At 38.7% G+C, this 24,600-nt stretch overlaps 1 protein-coding gene across 4 annotated transcripts in view; it reads right to left on the reverse strand.

The window, feature by feature from the left end:
* ACER3 (alkaline ceramidase 3) overlaps window positions 1-24,600 on the reverse strand; it is a 157,765-nt gene that overhangs the window by 75,162 nt on the left and 58,003 nt on the right. For 3 of the 4 annotated variants that reach the window (XM_027562825.1, XM_027562827.1, XM_027562824.1), the window contains one exon: window positions 5,117-5,169. The exons of the other annotated variant lie outside the window; for it this stretch is intronic. In XM_027562825.1, the coding sequence (XP_027418626.1) occupies window positions 5,117-5,169 (53 nt within the window). The remainder of the gene's footprint in view (window positions 1-5,116; window positions 5,170-24,600) is intronic. 4 annotated transcript variants of the gene reach the window in all.

Consider the following 24,600-nt stretch of genomic DNA (forward strand, 5'->3'; position numbering starts at 1 on the left):
AGAGGCAAAATGTACTTCCTCCCAGTCTTTTCATTATTATTTATACAACTGATATCATATTACACAAAGTTTTACATCTTTATAATATTTTCCCATGTAAACAGTCTTCAAAAATATTACTTTAGTTTAGGTATATCACAGCATATTTAGCAACTGTTAAATTATTGTTTTCTTTTTGTTTGGCCATGTCTCACAGCCTGTGGGGTCTCAGTTCCCCAACCAGGGATTAACCCAGGTGTCAGCAGTGAAAGTGCTGAGCCCTGTAACCACTGGGCTGCCAGGGAATTCCAAAAGACCTTCCTACTGTTAAACATTTAGATCGTTTAAAATTCTTTATCACATGTGATGCTCTGATAAATATCTTTGTGAAACACCTTTTCTCTACCTCTGATTACTTTCTTAGGAAGCAATCCTAGGAGTGCAATTACTGGGTCAAAGTATACGTCCATTGTTTTTCTGTTTAAAGTACAATAAAAATAATTTTCTTCTCCCTGAACCATTTGAGTCAGCCAGTGACATGAGGTTCCACAACTCCAAAGTAGTTTAGTGCACGTTTCCTACAAGGATATTCACTCAAGATTATATGCCTTGATTAAATGGAATTTAGCACAGGAATGCAACGTTGGTATTATATGTGAAAATAAATCAACATACTAGACCATACTAATATAATAAAGAAGAAAAACCACACAATCATTTCAAGAGATACAGAAAAAATCTGAAAATTCCAACACTTTTTCTTGATTAAAAACACTCAAATGAGGTAGAAGGGAACTTCGTCAGCCTAATAAAGTTAATATTATAATTAATGGTGAAAACCTGAAAGCTTTCTTCTTAAGATAGGAAGAAAATAAGGATGTCTGTTCTCTCCACTTCTATTCAACAGTGTCTAGGATACAAATGAATATACACGCAAAACAGAAACATATTCACAAATATAGAAAACAAACTTGTGGTTACCAAAGAGAAGAGGAAGAGGGGAAGGACAATTAGAGTGTAGAATTAATAGAAACAAAGTACTACATAGAAAATAGATAAGCAACAAAGATACATAGCATACCAATATAAAATAGATAAGCAACAAAGATATATAGCATACCACAGCCATTATCTTATAGTAATTTATAATGGAATATAATCTGTAAAAATATGGAATCATTATGTTGTACATTTGAAACTAATATAATAATGTAAATTAACTATATTTCAATTAAAAATAAAACACTGTCCAAGAAGTCCAAGTCAGGGCAGTTAGGCAAGAAAAATAAGTGAAAGCCATTTAATTGCTAAAGAGACGTAAAGCTATCTCTATTTACATATGACAAAAATCCCTAATGAATCCATATACATATACACATAAAACTGTAAGAGGTAAAAACAAGTTCAAGAGGGCTGCAGGAATAGGAGCAATAGGCAAAAATCATTGTTATTTCTATACAATGGCATGAGAAATCAGAAAATGAAATTAACAATTTCATTTATAGCATCAAAAAGAATACCTACACAAAAGAAGTCAAGACTTGCACATAAACTATAAAACATCATTGAAAGAAATTTAAAAGACTTAAATAAGTGAGAAGATACCCTGTATTCAAATATTGGAAGCCCTAATATATAGATGGCAATACTTTACAAAGTATGGATTTAATGCAATCTCTTTCAAAATCCCTTTTCATACTGTTCATGGGGTTCTCAAGGCAAGAATACTGAAGCAGTTTGCCATTCCCTTCTCCAGTGGACCGCATTTTGTCAGAACTCTCCACCATGACCCATGCGTCTTGGGTGGCCCTTCATGGCATAATGCATAGTTTCATTGAATTAGACAAGGTTGTGGTCCATGTGATCAGATTGGTTAGTTTTCTGTGATTGTGGTTTTCAGTCTGTCTGCCCTCTGATGGAGAAGGATAAGAGGCTTATGGAAGCTTCCTGATGGGAGAGACTGACTGAGAGGGATACTGACTGGGTCTTGTTCTGATGGCCCCCATGCTCAGTAAATCTTTAATCCAATTTTCTGTTGATGGGTGGGGCTGTGTTCCCTCCCTGTTATTTACATGGGGCAAAGCTCAATATTCAGAAAACGAAGATCATGGCATCCGGTCCCATCACTTCATGGGAAATAGATGGGGAAACAGTGGAAACAGTGTCAGACTTTATTTTTCTGGGCTCCAAAATCACTACAGATGGTGACTGCAGCCATGAAATTAAAAGACGCTTACTCCTTGGAAGGAAAGTTATGACCAACCTAGATAGCATATTCAAAAGCAGAGACATTACTTTGCCAACAAAGGTTCGTCTAGTCAAGGCTATGGTTTTTCCTGTGGTCATGTATGGATGTGAGAGTTGGACTGTGAAGAAGGCTGAGCACCAAAGAATTGATGCTTTTGAACTGTGGTGTTGGAGAAGACTCTTGAGAGTCCCTTGGACTGCAAGGAGATCCAACCAGTCCATTCTGAAGGAGATCAGCCCTGGGATTTCTTTGGAAGGAATGATGCTAAAGCTGAAACTCCAGTACTTTGGCCACCTCATGTGAAGAACTGACTCATTGGAAAAGACTCTGATGCTGGGAGGGATTGGGGGCAAGAGGAGAAGGGGACGACAGAGGATGAGACGGCTGGATGGCATCACTGACTCAATGGACGTGAGTCTGAGTGAACTCCGGGAGTTGGTGATGGACAGGGAGGCCTGGCGTGCTGCGATTCATGGGGTCGCAAAGAGTTGGACACGACTGAATGACTGATCTGATCTGAAAATCACTGCAGAGGGTGACTGCAGCCATGAAATTAAAAGACCCTTGTTCCTTGGAATAAAAGCTATGACCAACCTAGACAGCATACTAAAAAGCAGAGACATTACTTTGCCAACAAAAGTCCATCTAGTCAAAGCTGTGGTTTTTCCAGTGGTCATGTATGGATGTGAGAGTTGGACTATAAAGAAAGCTGAGTGCTGAAGAATTGATGCTTTTGAACTGTGGTGTTGAAGAAGACCCTTGAGAGTCCCCTGGACTGCAGGGAGATCCAACCAGTCCATCCTAAAGGAAATCAGTCCTGAATATTCACTGGGAAGGACTGATGCTGAAGCTGAAACTCCAATACTTTGGCAACCTGATGCTAAGAACCAACTCATTGAAAAAGACCCTGATGCTGGGAAAGATTGAGGACAACAGGAGAAGGGGACAACAGAGGATGAGATGGTTGGATGGTATCACCGAGTCAACGGACATGAGTTTGAGTAAACTCCAGGAGTTGGTGATAGACAGGGAGGCCTGGCATGCTGCAGTCCATGGGGTCGCAAAGAGTCAGACACGGCTGAGCGACTGAACTGATTCACTGACTTTCAAAATCCCACCTAACTTTGCAGAAATTGATAAATGCCAGGGATCCAAAATACATTAACCAATTTTTAAAAAGAATAAATTTGGAGGATTCACAGCTCCCAATTTCAAAATTTACTACAAACCTACCTGAATCAAGGTACATATAGGTCAGTGGAATCAAGAGTCAAGAAATAAACTCATAAATTTATAATTGATTGATTTCAACAGGGGTGCCACGACATTTCAGTGGGGAAAGAACCTACATATCCACAACACCACCAACAAAATCAAGAAATTAACATAGATTAATTACTACTACATAATCCTCCAATCCCATTAAATTTTTCTAAGTGTCCCAATAATATCATAAGTATAAGCGCACGCGCACACACACACACATGCACACACATATACATTCACAGGATCCAGTCCAGAATTATGCAGTGTATTTACTCCTCATGTCTTTTTAGTCTCCTTCAATCTTGAACAGTTCCTTGGTCTTTTCACTTTATGATCATGGATACTTTTGAAGATTACAGGCCACTTGTTTTACAGAATGTCACTCATATTTTAATATAGCTGTAATTAATAATTCATAGACTGTTAATTAAACAGGTTCTTCCAGATTAGCACTATCCAATACAGTAGGCACTAGGCATATGTGGTTATTGAGCATTTGGAGTAATCTATACTGAAATACTGGAGAAGGCAATGGCACCCCACTCCAGTACTTTTGCCTGGAAAATCCCATGGACGGAGAAGCCTGCTAGGCTGCAGTCCATGGGGTCGCTAAGAGTCGGACACGACTGAGCGACTTCACTTTCACTTTCCACTTTCATGCATTGGAGAAGGAAATGGCAACCCACTCCAGTGTTCTTGCCTGGAGAATCCCAGGGATGGCGGGGCCTGGTGGGCTGCCGTCTGTGGGGTTGCACAGAGTCGGACACGACTGAAGCGACTTAGCAGCATACTGAAATACACTGCAAGTGTGAAATATATACCCAATTTTAGGCTGTGAGACATTTCATTAATAGATTTTTATATTATATGTTGAAATAATAGCAATACTTTGGATATACTAAGTTAAAATATATTATTAAAATTAATTACACCTATTTCTTTTTAATGTGGCTTTTTAAAATGTGACTACTAGAAATTATACAAGTAGTTCACATTATTTTTTTTTCAAATATATTTTTTAATTGAAGGATAATTGCTTTATAGAATTTTTTTGTTTTCTGTCAAACCTCAACACGAACCTCAACATTATATTTCTATTAGACGGTGCTATTCTAGAAGTTTCTGGGTTAGTAATGGGGAACAAAGAGGTTAAAAGATTCAGGACAACCTATACGGCCCCCTTGGAGCAAGGACAGTAAATATAAATCCTAGCATAGCTCTAAAACCCTGCTAGTTAAAGGAACCAGACCATTCAACTGGACACCGTAAAAGAGACATAAGGGAACATAGCAGCTAAGAATAAGAATACATTGTTTTGGTGAGGATGTCTGCATGGCATTTTACTTTCTAATCCTGCTCTAAAGCCATACATGCCTTAACAGAGGTGGTCAAAAACTCATACTGCTCTTGCTTGGTTTCTCTCTGGACCACTTCTTTGCTTGCCTCTTTACTTCACTTATTCAACCTGGATCCTTTGGCCTGAAGTAAAAACTCTTGGGATTACAGATCTCATCTTTTTTCTCTTGTCTCAATATCACCCTCTAGAAATTCGCTCTTTCCTAAAATATGAAGTGTCTCTGGATTAAGGGAAATAAGCATTTAGTAAATTTTGTCATTACTGACCTGCATTTCATATTTCAGAGTCATGTGGAAGCACCAGGATCCCATTCCTACCACTGAAATTAAAACAAACAAACAAACAAACAAAAACAATTAGCATGAAATTCTTTGTGGGGGTCCAGAGTGACTTGAAAAAACAATAAGACATTTTAAAGCACTGAGTTTTAAGAACAAATTTATGAAATCCTGTGGCAAGATATACCAGACCCTGCCTAAGCTCTATCTATAATTGACGAAATTTTGGAACAGGAAAAAAAAAAAAACAAGCATAAATTCTCGTAAATTCCCTCCAGTAAGTGATTTACTAGATTAATCAATATTCTCCATTTTTTTGCATAAAATGTATTATGGATGCTAGGGGTAAGTTTTAATGCTCAGAGCTGGTTAGCTACTCTTCAGTACTTCTTTGTATTTCTAATCCAAATAGTTGAAGTATATGCTTAATAAGAACCAATCAGTTATGTTTGTTTGTTCCCAAACTTGTTAATGCCACTGCATTTAGTCAACAGAAATATGACTGCAAAAAGACAGCTACTGTTTCTATAAAAACTATTTAAAATATTTCAAGAAATGTTTAAAACAGACAATAAAATTGAGTTGCTAATAAAAATTGCTCTTGATATCTATAGATACATGTTACAAATTGGGTAAAATTCTATATTCATGTCTCGAAGTTCTTTCCAAGTGCTTCTATTTTAAATAAATCGTTTTCATTTTAAGGTTTAAAATTTTCTGTTTGTTTTTCAATGCAAAAAAGACTAATCAGAACTATAGGGTACTATATTCAAAGGCCATGATCTGCATCAAATCATTGTCAAAGATTATACCACTATGCTTCAATTAAAATAAAACTTAAAGAACAGGTATATATATTTTTCAATAATTATAGCTTTGACTCTTTAAAAATTAACAGAATAAATATCACTCCTCATCACATCTGATAATCCAGCTTCTACTGTGATGAAGCTCAGTTCAATAAGCCTTTACTGAGTTCTTCCTATTTGCCAAATTCAACTACAGACGCTGAGGTACAAAGATAAGATCCAGTCATTGGTCTTTATGAAGCATACAGGCTAATGGGAGAGACAAGCATACAGGCTAATGGAAGAGACAGGCCGATAAATAGAAGATACCAGTACGTGGACAAATGGGGAGGAAAAAAAGATTATTGCATAGAGTGAACTTCCTCGGTGGTTCCGCTGGTAAAGAACCCGCCTCTCGATGCAGGAGACATGGGTTTGATCCCTGGGTAGGGAAGATTCCCTGAAGAAAGAAAAGGCAACCTGCTCCAGTATTCTTGCCTGGAAAATTTCACCGACAGAGGAACTACAGTCCACAGGAGTGGACATGACTGAGAGTGCAGTCCACACGCACGCACACATGCACATGCACACACACACACTACCATAGAAGCACAGTCCTTGGGAAGAGTTGGACACGACTGAAAGGAACACACACACACACACTCTCTCTCTCTCTCTCTCTCTCTCTCTACCAGAGGAGCACAAAAGACGGCACTTACAAAAGAAGCCAGAGAAAGCAAGAATGATACCAGAGGAATCTGTCTCAAGGATATAACAGTTAGCTCAACAAACACAGTAAATATGGATGTTATCAAACCATTTCAACAAAGCCATTAGGGAAAGATTTTAAACCCTTTGTTTCTCTTGTTTAAAAAAAAAAATCAGTACCGATATTATCACATTTTTTTAGTGCTCAAAAGGAGATGATAGAAGTAAAGAGTTACTGAACTCATCTTACTAAGGAATTGAGGAAGTGGGATGGTGGCTGTCCTTTTTCAAAGGAGAAATCACAAAATTAGATAATTAATGGCAGGAGAAAAAAACCAAACCTTGTGAGCTATTTAAACTCATACAATATACTATAAAGTAAAAAAATAAAAATGAGGTGGATGACTATTTATCCTGAAAGGCAGACTGGCCTCTTAATCTATGTCTCACTCAAGGGCTGTTTTTATCCAAACATTTCCAAATATTCTCTTGTCACTGTTTACTATATCACATTAAAGCCTGATCTTTAAAAAAATCTCTACAGTTTATTCCCATTCAAAACTCCATTTAGAGTGCAAAGAAATAGAACAGAATATCACCTTTCACAATACAATATTTTATATTTTGCCACTATAAAGCAAACCACCAATTTTTGCTAAAATGTATTAGCTTTATTGAGATACAATTCACATGCATGTGTGCATGCTCAGTGAAGTCTGACTCTTTGCAGCCCCATGGACTATAGTCCTCCTCCTCTGCCCATGGGACTCTCCAGGCAAGAGATCTTTCTACTGATCTCTACACTCCACTGATCTTTCTACTGTCTATAGTTTTGTCTTTTCCAAACTGTCATACAGTTGGAATCATACAGTAAGTAGCCTTTTCAGACTGGCTTTTCACTTAGTAATATGCATTTATGGTTCTTCCATGGCTGTCCATGGCCTTATATACCACAGCTCTTTCTAGTGCTGAATAATATTCCATTGTCTGGAGGTACCACAGTTTATTTCTTCATTCACCTATTAAAGGGCAGATTAGCTCCTTTCAGGTATGGCACTGTGAATAAACCTGTATCTGTGTGCAGGTTTCTGTGTAAACAACAATTTTCATCTCTATCAGGTAAATGCCAGGGAAAGTTCGATTGTATGGTGAGAGTATGTTTTGTGAGAAACTGCCAAACTGTTTCGAAGTGGCTGTGCCATTCTGCATCCCTACCAGCAATGAATGAAAGTTCCTGTTGCTTCAAAACCTCAGTTCCTTTTCAACAGATATTTACGGGGCGCTTAACAATGTTCCATGGATCCCAGCCTTATCTAACTCAATGAAACGAGGAGCCATGCCGGTAGGGCCACGCAAAACAAATGGGTCATGGTGGAGAGTTCTGAAAAAACATGGGCCACTGGAGAGGGAATGGCAAACCACTTCAGTATTCTTGCTTTGAGAACCCCATGAACAGCATGAAAATGCAAAAAGATAGGACACTGAAAAATGAACTTCCCAGGTCGGTAGGTGCCCAGTATACTACTAGAGATCAGTAGAGAAATAACTCCAGAAAAAATGAAGAGATGGAGCCAAAGTGAAAACAACACCCATATGTGGATGTAACTGGTAATGGAAGTAAAGCCCAATGCTGTAAAGAACAATATTGTATAGGAACCTGGAATGTTAGGTCCATGAATCAAGGTAAATTGGAAGTGGTCAAACAGGAGATGGCAAGAGTGAACATTGATATTTTAAGAATCAAGGAATTAAAATGGACCGGAATGGGCATATTTAATTCAGATGACCATTATATCTACTACTGTAGGCAAGAATCCCTTAGAAGAAATGGAGTAGCCCTCATAATCAACAAAACAGTCCGAAATGCAGTTCTTGGGTGCAGTCTCAAAAATGACAGAATGATCTCTGTTTGTTTCCAAGGCAAACCATTCAATATCACAGTAGTCCAAGTCTATGGCCCAACCACTAATGCCAAAGAAGCTGACGTGGAACAGTTCTACAAGACCTTCCAGAACTAGCATCAAAAAAGATATCCTCTTCATCATAAGGGGACTGGAACGCAAAGTAGGAAGTCAAGAGGTACCTGGAATAATAAGCAAGTTTAGCCTTGGAGTACAAAATGAAGCAGGGCAAAGGCTAACAGAGTTTTGCCAAGAGAACACACTGGTCATAGCAAACACCCTTTCCCAACAACACAAGAGACAACTCTACATACAGACATCACCAGATGGACAATACCAAAATCAGATTGATTATATTCTTTGCAGCCGAAGATGGAGAAGCTCTATACATACTCAGCAAAAACGAGACCAGAAGCTGACCATGGTTCAGATCATGAACTCCTTATTATTCAGACTTAAATTGAAGAAAGTAGGGAAAACCATTAGATCATTCACTTATGACCTAAATGAAATTCTTTACGATTATACAGAGGAAGTGACAAATAGATTAAAGGAATTAGATCTGACAGACAGCATGCCTTAAGAACTATGGACAGAGGTTCATGACATTGTACAGGAGGCTGTGACCAAGACCATCCCCAGGAAAAGAAATACAAAAAGGCAAAATGGTTGTCTGAGGAGGCCTTACAAATAGATAAGAAAAGAAGAAAAGCAAAAGGCAAAGGAGAAAAGGAAAGATCTATCCATCTGAAGAATAGCAAGGAGAGATAAGAAAGCCTTCCTAAGTGATCAGTGCAAAGAAATAGAGGAAAACAATAGAATGGGAAAGACTAGAGATCTCTTCAAGATAATTAGAGATACCAAAGGAACATTTCATGCAAAGATGGGCACAATAAAGGACAGAAATGGTATGAACCTTACAGAAGCAGAAGATATTAAGAGGTGGCAAGAATACACAGAAGAACTATACAAAACAGATCTTCATGACCCAGATAACTATGACAGTGTGATCACTCACCTAGAGCCAGACATCCTGGAGTGCGAAATCAAGTGGGCCTTAGGAAGCATCAATATGACCAAAGCTAGTAGAGGAGATGGGAATACCACACCACCTTACCTGCCTCCTGAGAAACCTGTATGCAGGTCAAGAAGCAACAATTAGAACAGGACATGGAACGATGGACTGGTTCCAAATCGGGAAAGGAGTAGTACATCAAAGCTGTATATTGTCATCCTGTTTATTTAACTTATATGCAGAGTACATCATGTGAAATGCCAGGGCTGGATGAAGCACAAGTTGGAATCAAGATTGCTTGCCGGGATTCCACTCGTGACAAAGGTCATGAGGAAGGAGGCTCGGCAAACGCAAAGGCGGGATCGAGCTTCAGGAGTCCCCCCGGATATTCTCGAGCATCTACCCCCCAAAAACCAGAGTCTGCCTACTTTATTGCTTTGTGCTCTCACCTCTGACTTTACTGGGGGCTGTCCCCCACCACCATCTCGCTCTCTCTGTCAAAGAGTTAACTTACAGCTCCAATTAATAAAGTTCCTGGGCAATTAGGAGTGTTTAAATCCAAACCCCTCAGATGGCTCTCTAACTCGCCTGTCAAGTTTACCCAGACTCCTACAGCTATGCATACGATTGTTTACAGTCTCCCAGCCTCGAGAGGCACGGGAAGCTTAAGATATTCAAATAGCTTAGAGCCTCTCAGAGAGTTAGAAACTGTCAGAATAAGACTAGTAAAGGATTTCATTGATGAGTCAATGTTTGTTGCCAAGTTTTCATATCCCCTGAATTGTATCCTTGAATATGTATTAATTAATAGTTGGTATGTAGAAAAAATAAGTAGTGGCCTTGGTGTTAGTAACTTTAGACCCTTAAGGTAATAAATTCTTTTCTTTGTTGTAAACCCATTACACATCCGCCCTATAGGAATGCAATTTTATCTTCGGAAGATGGCGCCAAACCTTAAAATAATTACTCTTAGAGAAAATAAGTCTTTGTTGATAAGTCCTTGTCAAGAGTCATAAAATGTTAGTAGGCCTTCTGGCCAGAAGATGATGTAAATCACCTAAACCATTTGTATACGATAAATTTGCAGGAAAGAAACCCTGGTTTTTGATAAGAATCAAAGACTGCTGACTTTGCATCCCCTATTATCCTCTACGTGTAACTTAGGGTATATAAGCCCCCGTTGAAAATAAAGCTACAGGCCTTGCTCACCAGCGCTTGGTCTTCCCATATCATTCTTTTCACATTCTGGCTGAAGTCTCCATCTGGAGTGCGGAACCCACCATGCTTACTAATTATGCCTGGGCTTCTAAGACCCACTCGAGAAGGTGTCTAGGGTGAGACACCTTCCGCTATTCGAGAGGGCGCCTGCGGCCTACGTAAGTGGTGCAAACTTCTTGTCTTGAAGTTTTATTGGTCTCCCGCGTAAACCAAGCTACTCAGCCTCTTTTCTCCACTGAATTTTCCTACTGAGCTATCCTCATTCTATTACTCTTTATATCTTTGATAAATATGTAAATACTCGCCGACTCCGTCTCCCCTTCGAATACCCTGGATCAGCTGGGGCTGGACCTCGGCAATTGCCAGGAGAAATATCAATAACTTCAGATATGCAGATGATACCACCCTTATAGCAGAAAAAGAAGAGGAACTAAAAAGCCTCTTGACGAAAGTGAAAAAGGAGAGTAAAAAAGTTGGCTTAAATCTCAGAAAATTCAGAAAACTAAGATCTTGGCATCTGGCCCTAGTACTTCATGGCAAATAGATGGGAAAACAGTTCAAACAGTGACAGACTTTCTTTTCTTGGGCTCCAAAATCACTGCAGATGGTGACTACAGCCATGAAATTAAAAGACGCTTGCTCCTTGGGAAAAAAGTTATGACCAACCTAGAGACCATACAACAAGGCAGAGACATTACTTTGCCAACACAGGTCCATCCAGTCAAAGCTATGGTTTTTCCAATAGTCATGTATGGATGTGAGAGTTGGACCATTAAGAGAGTTGAAGAATTGATGATTTTGAACTGTGGTGTTGGAGAAGACTCTTGAGAGTCTCTTGGACTGCAAGGAGATCAAACCAGTCAATCCTGAAGGAAATCAACCCTGAATATTCACTGGAAGGACTGATGCTGAAGCTGAAGCTCCAATACGTTGGCCACCTGATGGGAAGAACTGACTCACTGGAAAAGACCCTGATGCTGGCAAAGATTGAAGGCAGGCAGAGAAGGGGACAAGAGGATGAGATGGCTGGATGGCACCACTGACTCGATGGACATGAGTTTCAGCAAGCTCTGGGAGTTAATGATGGACAGGGAAAGCCTAGCATGTTGCAGTCCATGGGGTCGGAAAGGGTCGGACATGAAAGAGCAACTAAACTGAACTACCAACGTTTCACGGCAGTTGTAGCTCAGTTAGTAAAGAATCTGCCTGCAGTGCAGGACACCTGGGTTCGATCCCTGGGTTGGGAAGGAAATGGCAACCCACTCCAGTATCCTTGCCTGGAAAATCTCATGGACAGAGGAGCCTGGTGGGCTGTAGCCCATGGGGTCACAAAGAGTCAGGCATGACTGAGCGACTAATACTTACCAACATTCCAAGCATTTCCACTGGGATAAAGGAGTGAATAAGAGATATATGTTTCCTGTCCTAAGAACTTTTAGGAAGACACTAAAAATATGAGAGAGGCCATTTCAAAGCTAATGGAGACTACGCAAAGGGGTTATACTACCTTGTCTAGTGAGTCAGAAGAGGGATATCAGGGGAAGTAACACATGGAGTTAAATAGGTGAAAAGAACTTTTTAAAATGAGATCATTCTATGTAGAAGGATCATCCAACATAAAGGAATGACAATGCACTTAAAGATGTAAAAGAGCTTGGCTTCAACTATAAACATTGTTGCATCCAGTGAGAATATTGCCGTGATTTGCAGGCAGTAAACTGAGAAGAACTTTTAAAGTCATGCTATGATTTGAACTGCATCCTAAAACACAAAGTAAGTCTTTGAAAAACTACATCCACATACACAAATACATAAGTGCACACACAGATTAACAGGACTGACTTTTGCATTAAAAAAATATCACTGTGGTTACAAGGCAGGAAAATGTTTACAGGAGTAGTTTCCTAACTTTGATAGCAAAAAAAATTGTTTAGGAACTCCATATATGTGTATTTATTTATAAATTGTATACACACTGCTGTGTTAAGATACTACATATATTTTTAAACATGTAAAATAGAAAAAAATTTTTTAAATGATATAAATAAATACAAATAGAGGAGTTACAGCTTTCTTCCTGCACCAACAGATCATTTTTCTCACTACCTGGGGAATGAGCATCCCACTTGATGACTGTCAGTTTTAATGATAAAGACTAAACTCCTTGCAAGGCATACATGGAGCTTCCTAATTTGGCTCCATTCAGTTCATTTTACCGAACTTGTAGTTCAGTTACACCTGACTGCTTACTTCTCTCATCTCAACACTATCATCTTCTAATCTGTTCTGCCTTTGTTCACAGCTTACCCTGTTCTTTCAGCCTGGAACACTTATCCCTTTCATTATTTAATCCTACCTGCCTCTGGTGGCTCAGCGGTAAAGAATCTTCCTACAATCCAGAGATGTGGGTTCAGTCCTTGGGTTGGGAAGATCCCCTGGAGAAGGGAATAGCAACCTACTCCAGTATTTATGCCTGGGAAATCTCACTGACAAAGAAGCCTGGCAGGTACATGAGCTTGCAAGAGATAGACATGACTTATTGACCAAACCACCACCACCTGCCACTAGCCTTTGTCTCTGCTTACTGAAATCTCATGTAACTTCTAGATCCAATTTATTTTGTGATTTTCATTCCTTTCAGCTTTTACCTTGTCAAACAATTTCAAACTTTAGAATGTTGAAAGAATAGTCTAATGAACTCCTGTATATGCTCTATTCAGATTTACCAACTTTAATAATTTACATATGCATATATAAATTATTATCTTTCTGAAACATCTGTGTAAACTGGATGCATCATGTCCCTTTACCCCTTAATACTTCAGTGTATATCCCAAATCCATTTTATTTATTTATTTTTACAACTCAAGCAGGCAAGATTTACTGGGCAAGCAGTAAGCAGAACCATTTTGAGACGTGAGAGTAGACCAACCCCTACAGGAGTAGCCCTGCCCCGTTTTGGCTTCCCTCTTTTATATCTCTTGTTCCCTCCCCTGAGCAGTACCTGCCAGATCCATTTTAAATGGCACGTCCTAACTTAAATCTTCCTCTGTTTTCTCCCCAGTTAAGTCAACCATACAAGGCATCTAAGAAATAATGTTTGACTACACCAGTAGTTATCAGTTTTTGGAAAACACTATTTTGCCTCAAGATCTTTACAACTGCTAGGACCTTGTCCCAGAAACTCCTGATTCAGTGGGTATGCTGGTACCTATATTTTAAAGGCCTATCAATGACTTGTTGAACCTTCAAAGTGAAAGATCACTGTTAAATTCAAAGATTCTAAGACAAAGTATGGTCCAGGTTTCTATAGTTCACTAAAGAATCTCCGACTCAATGGACATGAGTTTGAGTAAACCCTGGGAGTTGGTGATGGACAGGGAGGCCTGGCGTGCTGTAGTCCATGGGGTTGCAAAGAGTCGGACACGACAGAATAACTGAACTGAACTGATAGAATCTCTAGAAGCTAGCACAGAACCAGGCACACAGAGAACACTTATTAAGTGTTTGGTGACTGGTTGATTTTTTTTTCTTTCTCCCTTTTTTTCTCTTTTTCCTTCTCCATGATCTAGCATTTCACATTAAAGTAAGAATGTGTGTATGACTAGTAGAGGAAAATGAGGAATGAATTGAGAAAATATAACAGGAGAAATAAATGAGTATCGAAGAGAAAAAAAATATTATTTGGGAATAATGTGGACAACAGAACAGAAAGCCTTGCCTGGCAAGGTAACATCTGAGTCAGAGAGATTCACAGGCAGAGAAAACGCAGAATAAACACACAGTTTGAGTCTAAATATTCAACCTAAAACAACGCTCTGATTCTGTGTGAACACTGCTGATTCTCACTGTTATATGTTAGTGTTCTGTGCTGCCATCACCTCAGGCCCAGGGCGCTCCTCCCCTCTGTCCCCACAGCAGCACGCCTCTTCCATGCAAAGGCCAATTGGGCTCTTGTGGTCTAGGGCACCACCTGGTCTCTAAGTACTTCATGTTTTATCACTTTTCTCTCCTGTATCACCATCGCCACCTGGCTAATGGACTGTGCACAAAGTCTCTAATACCTCCTGTCCCATTTACCTGTGCTTCCTCACTTTCCTGAGTTTTCAAAAAAACTGCCTCCATTTCCTCACCTCTCTTCCCCATCCCTTCCTCAAATCTATTCACACCACTGAAAAAGCCCTTCTCTCTTTTTATCCTCCTCAATCTCTTAATAGTATTTAATAAACAAGACGTGTTCCGCTCTAGTTTTCTGTAACACCTTGTTCTGCTGGTTTTCCTATCTTGGTGTTGCTTCCTCATAGGTTCTTTTGTTGGCTCCTTCTATCCTTAACATGTAAATCAGGGTCTGTAAATTCAAGTGCCTAGAGAGATATTTGACTAAAACATGCTAAGTTAAAAAAAAAAGTAAGAAACAGTGTAGAGACTGTGCTTAACTGGACAGACCATACTAAAGAACAGAGCTTAGGCTGATTGCTCCTGCATAGAAATATAGGCTTAGTGATGCTGCATTTTCAAATTATTCAAGAGAAGGCAAAAATCTGAATTTTTATGGGAACTCTCAATTTTCAAATATGGGAAATTAAAGCATTTTAAAATTTTAAATATGGCAATTAAAACATGTCAGGATGCCAGATTCTGCCTTTGGTGATGAACCTGTGGTATTTATGTTCATCTTTGGGCTTTTTTCTCTCAATATATTCATCCTCTTGGGGATCTCATCAGTTCCCATGGCTTCAAATACCAATTATAACAATGATGTCTACACCTCACCTCTAAAATTCCAATGCCATGTATTTAAATGCCTACTTAGCGCTTCATTTAATGTCTCACAGGCATTTTAAACTCAACATAATCAAAACAATGCCAGATTTTCTCTCTACACAGTTGTCCAAACTGGAAACCTGAAAAGAAACTTTGAAAATCTTTCCTTTTTTCCAACTCCCACTTTTAATCCATTAATGAGTCCAATAGGCATTAACTCCAAAATACATGCTGAGCCATCCACTTTCCATTCCAATCCCAAAGAAAGGCAATGCCAAAGAATGCTCAAACTACCACACAATTGCACTCATCTCACACGCTAGTAAAGTGATGCTTAAAATTCTCCAAGCCAGGCTTCAGCAATACGCGAACCGTGACCTTTCAGATGTTCAAGCTGGTTTTAGGAAAGGCAGAGGAACCAGAGATCAAATTGCCAACATCCTCTGGATCATCAAAAAAGCAAGAGAATTCCAGAAAAACATCTATTTCTGCTTTACTGACTATGTCAAAGCCTTTGACTGTGTGGATCACAATAAACTGTAGAAAATTCTGAAAGAGATGGGAATACCTGACCACCTGACCTGCCTCTTGAGAAATCTGTATGCAGGTCAGGAAGCAACAGTTAGAACTGGACATGGAACAACAGACTGGTTCCAAATAGGAAAAGGAGTTCATCAAGGCTGTATATTGTCACCCTGCTTATTTAACTTATATGCAGAGTACATCATGAGAAACGCTAGGCTGGAAGAAGCACAAGCTGGAATCAAGATTGCCAGGAGAAATATCAATAACCTCAGATATGCAGATGACACCACCCTTACAGCAGATAGTGAAGAAGAACTAAAGAGCCTTATGATGAAAGTGAAAGAGAAGAGTGAAAAAGTTGGCTTAAAGCTCAACATTCAGAAAACTAAGATCATGGCATCCTGTCCCTTCACTTCATGGCAAATAGATGGGGAAACAGTGGCTGACATTATTTTTCTGGGCTTCAAAATCACTGCAGATGCTGATTGCAGCCATGAAATTAAAAGACGCTTACTCCTTGGAAGGAAAGTTATGACCAACCTAGATAGCATATTGAAAAGCAGAGACATTACTTTGTCAACAAACGTCCGTCTAGTCAAGGCTATGGTTTTTCCAGTGGCCATGTATGGATGTGAGAGTTGGACTAGAAAGGAGGCTGAGAGCAGAAGAATTGATGTTTTTGAACTGTGGTGTTGGAGAAGACTCTTGAGAGTCCTTTGGACTGCAAGGAGATCCAACCAGTCCATCCTAAAGGAGATCAGTCTTGGGTGTTCATTAGAAGGACTGATGTTGAAGCTGAAGCTCCAATGCTTTGGCCACCTGATGCGAAGAGCTGACTCACTTGAAAAGACTCTAATGCTGGGAAAGATTGAGGACAGGAGGAGAAGGGGACGACAGAGGATGAGATGGTTGGATAGCATCACCGACTCTATGGACATGGGTTTGGGTGGACTCCGGGAGTTGGTGATGGACAAGGAGGCCTGGCATGCTGTGGTTCATGGCATCGCAAAGAATCGGACACGACTGAGTGACTGAACTGAACTGAACATCCACTTTTCACCAATCTCCACTGATGCTATCCTAGTCTGAGCCACTATCATCTCTCACTTGGGCCATTGCAGTAGTCTCTGTTGACTGGTTTTCCAGCTTGCACTTTTACTGTCCACAAATAGATTCTCCACAGATAGTCAGGGAGATCTTTTAAAAACACAAATAGAATCATGCCACTCTCCTGCTAAAACCCTCCACTGGCTTTTAGAATAATATCCATACTCTTCACTCTGGCCTATGGTGAGACCCAACGTGATCTGGCCCCTGCCTAAATCTCTCCAACATCATGTTCTGCTACTTTCCCTCTTAACTACTAATGAGTATTAAGGGAAAATCAAAAAGTAAACAGATAAAATATGATGCATTAAGTGCTGTGATAAAGATATGCATCGTATTCAGTGGGTCATCTAATTCTATCAAGTGGCTGAGGAAGGTTTAAAAGGAAGGCTTTCTAGAGAAAATGACACTTAAACTGAGTCCTGACTGACATACACGCCAAGTTCACCAAATAAGAGGTTACAAGCAGAGATATAAAAATATATACAGTACTAAAAACAGCTAATAGGCTGATATAGCTTAAGTATAAGGTACATGTGTGAGAGTTATGGAAAATGAGACTTGTTAAGGCAGAGAGTCCAGATTAGGACCAACTTGCCTAGAAATATAGATTTTGAAATAGGTTATCTCATTCAAAGAGAAAATGGTTGAATCAAAAGAGGCACACTCGCCTAAAGAGAACACTGGTAAAATTTAGCTAGTAAGCCAGTTTTCACCAGTGACAAACTACAATTTATCAGCAAGTACATATTTTATAACATATTATTCAAATTGACACAAATAATAAATTCAAGAATAGGAAAGTTGAGTTCTTTTAGCTAAGAAACAAATGCTAAATGTGTAAAAGCAAAACAATACTCATTGATCCTTGAATTATACAGATTAGAAATTTTGACAATATTTTAAAAAAGAATCTAAGCATTGTCCTTTTCTTTCTTTTGCAAAATAAATGATTCAATCACACAGAGAATAAAATATTTAATTAATGTAAGGGTCACCTAGCCAACATTTCATCATAGTCTCCCTTAAAAAGTCTGAGACATCAAAGTGAAAATAAAATTCACATTTTTAGGAATTGTCTAGAGCATTCCGAAAAACAAGTAACAGGGAAAAACAACTTTGCTGACATGGTTATGGCTATACGTAGTGAAAACTGAGGCAGTCAAATTAGTAATGGAACCAGATAAAGAGGTCAAATGCACCAATATATCTAGTTAGAATTTTCTAACTAGATGTTCATACTCACAGCATTTTACCATGGTTTAAAGAGTCTCTCAAGCATATAAACAGAATTTCACCAGGTTGGAACCTCTTGATTCAAATATTTTGGTATGCTACCATCTTTTTCAAGGTTACAACAGACTACAGATATGTTCTGATACACATCTCTTTAATCCATTTGACGTCTGACCACACTGAGGAAACAGTGTACAACTTAACCATCTGAGTGCTCAGAAGCAGGAAACTTTGGAAGATGTGACTATGGCAGAACGGTCAGAGATGTAAAATTACTAGGTTTGAAGATGGGGGAAAAGGGACCAAGTTAAGATGGAAAAGACAGAGTATGTGGGCAGCCACATAAACTGGAAAGGACAAGGAAACTGACTCTCCCCCTACAACCTTCAGAAAGGAACACAGGCTCTCCCCCAACAGCCTTCAGAAAGGACAGATATGTTGACATTAGCCCACTGAGACTTGTATTAGAATTCTAGTTTAAAGAAATGCAAAATAATAAACCTATCCTTTTTTTTGGTACTTTGTTAGAGGAGCAGTAGAAAACCAATACAGGGCTGATTTTGAATATGTTTATTTAAAACAAGCATTAGGTTCTTATTCCCTCTCGTCTTAACAGCAAGTTTTACTGAGATCTATTAGAAAAATAATGAGAGGACATTTTTTGTTTTTCCACTGATCTGTTATGAATATCTCTTCCTTTCATAAAATGTACACATTTGGGATATAATAGAGCAGAAAAATAAACAAAAAGGAAGAAAAAGATAAAGGGACTAGGTAGTTCCAAAGCAGTTATAAACGGGCAGGTAGACTAAAGTGAAATCTGGCTTACTGGAAGAACTGGCAGTTGCTCAGGGACATGGGATGTTAAAACGTAATGTTTTTCACTCTTACCTTCCCTCATTCTTCTTCATTGCACTTGGCACCTTTCCATCATAACGCCACACTGTTAGTACATTGTTGCTGCTGTTTAGTTGCTAAGTCGAGCCCAACTCTTTTGTGACCCCATGGGCTGTTCATGGGATTCTCCAGGCAAGAATACTAGAGTGGGTTGCCATTTCCTTCTCCAGGGGATCTTCCTGACCAAGGGGTTGAACCTGCAACTCCTCTCGAGTTTCCTGCATTGCAGGCGGGTTCTTTTACAGCTGAGCCAGCAGGGAAGCCCTTGTTAGTGCACACTTAATTATAAATTTATCAGATTAATTTGTTTCCCCTGCTAAACTCTAAGCTCCAATGAACAATGGTTTGAGAGCTATGTGTGTGCTAAGTCACTTCAGTCATTCATGTTCAACTCTTTGTGACCCCAAAGACTGCAGCCTGCCATGTTCCTCTGTCCATGGGATTCTCTAGGCAAGAATACTGGAGTGGGTTGCCATGCCCTGCTCCAGGAGAAATTCCCAACCAGGGATCAAACCCATGTTTCTTACGTCTCCTGCAGTGGCAGGCAGGTTCTTTACCACTAGCACCACCTGGGAAGCTTGAGAGTTATAACTAACACATAACTAAGTATAACTGATTTTTAGTAAAAATCTGCCGAATAAATTAAAAAATTACTAAAATAGGCTCTGAGCCAGAACACAATGATCCCTGTAACAATCTGCTCCTAATATACTTCTACACAACATCAAAGTTCCCAATTCTTTCTGCAAAATTTCCCCCAATGCCAAAAAGTTCATATCAATTAAGTAGTTATTATAGATTTTTGGTCATAAATACACACAGAAATGCACTGATTAATACCTCTAATACTTCTTTAAACAGTCGTGGAGAAAGGCATACTTGCCTTGCTTTGACCTTCTAGGAATGCTTCTATTCCTAATGCTAGCTTCAAGATGGATCTGTGTATCTTACCATGTTAAGACAGGATTTGTGAATTCTTATTTCCTTGAGTTTTTCTTTTTAAATTAGAAATGGTTGCTGAATTTTGACAATGGCTTTTACAACATCTATGGAGATAATCACGTAGTTTTTCTTCTTAAATCAATTAATATAGTAAATAGAATTAATGGATCTCTAAAATTTGAATTATCATCCATTCTACAGACAAACTCCAGTTGTCTTGGTGTATTATTTCCCTAATGTGAGACTACATTCTGTTTACTACTTACTACTTTTTAAAAGAAGAAAACAGAAAGATAAATTTACATAGCTTGTTTAATAACACAATTCCAAAAAAGGCTTTTAAAACCAGAAGATGTTTTGTTCTTTAAGTTTGTCACAAATTCATTTGATAGCAAAGCCTGACTTAATTGGAAATGAGGCTATTTATAGTGATTATTAAGCCTAGTTAGTATGAATATTTACATGTTAAGCAGCAATATGGATATGTTCACCTGCAGGGTGCTGTCCCAGGTTTCAGCAGGCTTTATACTATACTAGCAAACATAGTCTATTAATTTTCTAGAATTAAAAAACAATCTGAGTTCAGAAATACTTCTGGTCCCAAGGGTTTGGATAAGGATCTGTTAACATATATTAGTGATATAATGGAAAGAAATTAAAAGAAAGAAATTGAGCTCATGGGCTTTCTCTGAACTTCAGAGAGTGAATTCTATGAGGATGACTTTCCATGAAGAGATACTGATATAAAGAGATCTGTCTAAAAACTACCCCCTAACATTCTTCAGTTAGAAGAAGATTACAGGAAAAAATAATCCAGGAAGTTATGCTCCTCCACACAGTCACAAGAATACTAGAAGAGGGCAGATTACTATATGTAGAATAGTTTCTCCAAACGTCGTATCTGTATAGAGATCAAACAATAACTTGAGGTCTTTAAGTTGCAAAGGAAATCACTTAATAAAGAATGGATCCAGGCTTCCCTGGTAGCTCTGGTAAAGAATCCTCCTGCCAATACAGGAGATACAGGTTCGATCCCTGATCTGGGAAGATCCCACATGCTGCAAAGCAACTAAGCTTGTATGCCACAAGTACTGAGCCTGTGCTCTGGGAGTTGCAACCACTGAGCTCACGTGCCTAAAGCCCATGCTCCACAAGAGAAGCCACAACAAACAGAAGCCCATAAGCGGCAATTAGAGAGTAGCCCCACTCACCGCAACTAGAGGAAAGCCCACACAGCAGTGAAGACCCAGCATAGCCAAAAATAAATACATAAAATTAAAAAGGATAGATTTCCTCTCTCTGTATACATATATATATATAAGACACAGATCCTTGCAAGAGAGAATAAAAAATCCTCAAAATCAGAGAGACAAATAAGACTTACCTAATCTTGAACAATTAGGAGTGGTTGTTTGGATTCTACTTGTCAAGGACAAGAGGAAAAGTAGCTGCATTCTTCTGCAGAAGAGTCTCAGCACCTATACATGCTACCACTGATATAAAATGTTCTCTCTATATTTATTCTGCTCTACTATTTTCTTTCTTCCTTCCATACCACCTCTGAGATGTAGGAACTAAACATCCCTTCTTCTCTCACACAATATGCACATTCCTCCATGTCCTGTGTCCACTGGGTTTTATTTTTTAAACCAGAATTGAGATATACCATCAAATTCACTCAGGGTAAGTGTACAGTTTTAAGAATTTTAGTAAATTTAAAGAGTTGTGCTACCATCATCACAATCCAGTTCTATGAGAATTCCCTCAACCCCCAATTTCTCTTATGCCTATTAGCAGTCAACATCCACTCTAAATCACAAGTAACTAATTATTTGCTCTTCATCTGTATAATTTTACTTCTTCTAGAAATTTCATATGAATAGGATCATACAATCTGTGGTCCTTTGCATCTTTTGGTTCCTTTCACTTGGCATAATGTTTTTTTAGGTTCATTAATGATGTTATATGTAGCAGTAGTTCGATCCTTTGGTTTGCTAATAATTTACATAGGATATTTGCACTGATAATCATGATATTAGTTCTTAAATTTATTTTTATGGCATTTTATTAGGTTTGCCTCATAAAAAGAATTTGGAAGTCTTCTTTCATTATCTATGCTTTGGAAAAATTTATGTAGCATTGGAACTATCTGGTCTTTGAAAGTTTACTAGAACTCTTTGAAACTATCTGGACACAGCACTGCTTGCGGAGGAATTCCTTAATAAGTTACTCTATTTCCTAAATAAAAATTAGCTGATAAAACTTTCTATCTTTTGGATCAATTCTGACAAATTGCATTTTCCTAGGAAATTAGCCAATTCTAATACATGGAGGTTTTAAAATTCTTGCTTTTGTTTCAGTGGACATTTCCTCTTTGTCATTTCTTATTTTTTAAAATATTTTATTCATTCATTTATTTTTGGCTGCACTGAGTGTTGGTTGAACCATGTGGGCTTAGTTGACCCACAGCAAGTGGGATCTTAGTTCCCCGACCAGGGATCAAACCCTCATTGCCTGCATTGGAAGGCAGCTTCTTAACCACTGGAACATCAGGGAAGTCCCCATTTCTTATTTCAGTGTTCATGTTTGCTTTTTTAAAAAATTATTGATTCATTTATTTTTGGCCATATGAAATGGCATGTGGGATCTTAGTTCCCTGACCAGGGATCAAAACAGCATTCCCTGCACTGGAAGCACAGAGTTTTAACCATTGGACAGCCAGGGAAGTCCTTGCTTCTTTCTTCTAAAGTTAGCTAGTTGTCTACTTTTTTCTTAAAAAAATAGATTTTGATTTGTTAATTAGATCTACAGTTTTCTGTTCTCTATCTTGTCACTTTCTGCTTTTATCTTTATTTTATGGTCTTTTTCTTGCCTTTAGAGTTGGGATTTTAATTAATTTTTCACTTTTCATTTTTATCTTTTATTATTATTTGTTTAAGCCTATGGATTATCCTCTGATGGTGGCTTTATATAAATCTCCATAGATTCTGATATGCAGACTTTTTGTTGCAACTGTATTTTAGGAATCCTGTAATTTTCATTTCTATATTCCCTTTCAACCAAGAGTTAGTAGAAGATTTAAAATTTTAAATAGCAAGAGTTTTTTTATGGTTTGAATTTGTTGTTAATTTCTAGCATGGATGCACTATGACCAGAGGATGTTGTTTTAATATTTCTACTTAATAGAACTTACTGTTTTGTTTTTATAAATGTTCTATGCATACTTCAAAAGAGGATATATTCTGTTCTCAAGGTGTAAACTTCAGCATAAAGCCATGCTGCTGCTGCTGCTAAGTTGCTTCAGTCGTGTCCGACTCTGTGCGACCCCATAGACGGCAGCCCGCCAGGCTTCCCTGTCCCTGGGATTCTCCAGGCAAGAACACTGGAGTGGGTTGCCATTTCTCCAATGCATGAAAGTGAAAAGTGAAAGTGAAGTCGCTCAGTCGTGTCCGACTCATAGCGACCCCATGGACTGCAGCCTACCAGGCTCCTCTGCCCATGGGATTTTCCAGGCAAGAGTACTGGAGTGGGGTGCCATTGCCTTCTCCGAGCATAAAGTCATAAAATCAACTTTATTGGTTATGCTCTTTAGGTCTTCCAGATATTGGTTGATATATTTTGTTCACCTCATTTGTCTTGTACTGAATTGTAGCATATTAAAATATTGTTATTCTATTTTACTAGACCATATAATGTCCATACACTATTCTTTGGTCCTTATCCTATCATTGTTTTAATCTTAGATTTATAGTTAAATGTATTAAAAGTTCATTATCAGACATTTTGCCCAAGTCTGCCTAGTTTTCTCCTAGTTGAATGAACATCGTTCTCCAGACAACACAGTCAATAGAGCTTTCTGTACTGAAGGTGATGTTTTATATCTGCACTGCCCAACGTGGCAGCCATAAGCCATATTTGGGTACTAAGCACTTGAAACATGGCTAATGTGACAGAGGAACTGAAATTTACATTTTATTTAACTTTCATTTATTTAAATTTAAACTGCCACATGTGGCTGCTGCTGCTGCTGCTAAGTCGCTTCAGTCATGTCCGACTCTGTTTGACCCCATAGACAGAAGCCCGCCAGGCTCCCCCATTCCTGGGATTCTCCAGGCAAGAACACTGGAGTGGGTTGCCATTTCCTTCTCCAATGAGTGGAAGTGAAAAGTGAAAGGGAAGTCGCTCAGTCGTGTCCAACTCTTAGCGACCCCATGGACTGCAGCCTACCAGGCTCCTCCATCCATGGGATTTTCCAGGCAAGAGTACTGGAGTGGGGTGCCATGTGGCTAGCAGCTACTAAATTAGACAGAGCAATACTCATGGATTCATCTGGAAGGAGTCATGTGTGTAGTTTTCAATGAGTACTTGTAT

This window comes from Bos indicus x Bos taurus, chromosome 15, assembly GCF_003369695.1.
Source record: "Bos indicus x Bos taurus breed Angus x Brahman F1 hybrid chromosome 15, Bos_hybrid_MaternalHap_v2.0, whole genome shotgun sequence".
Classification (NCBI taxonomy): Eukaryota; Metazoa; Chordata; class Mammalia; order Artiodactyla; family Bovidae; genus Bos; species Bos indicus x Bos taurus.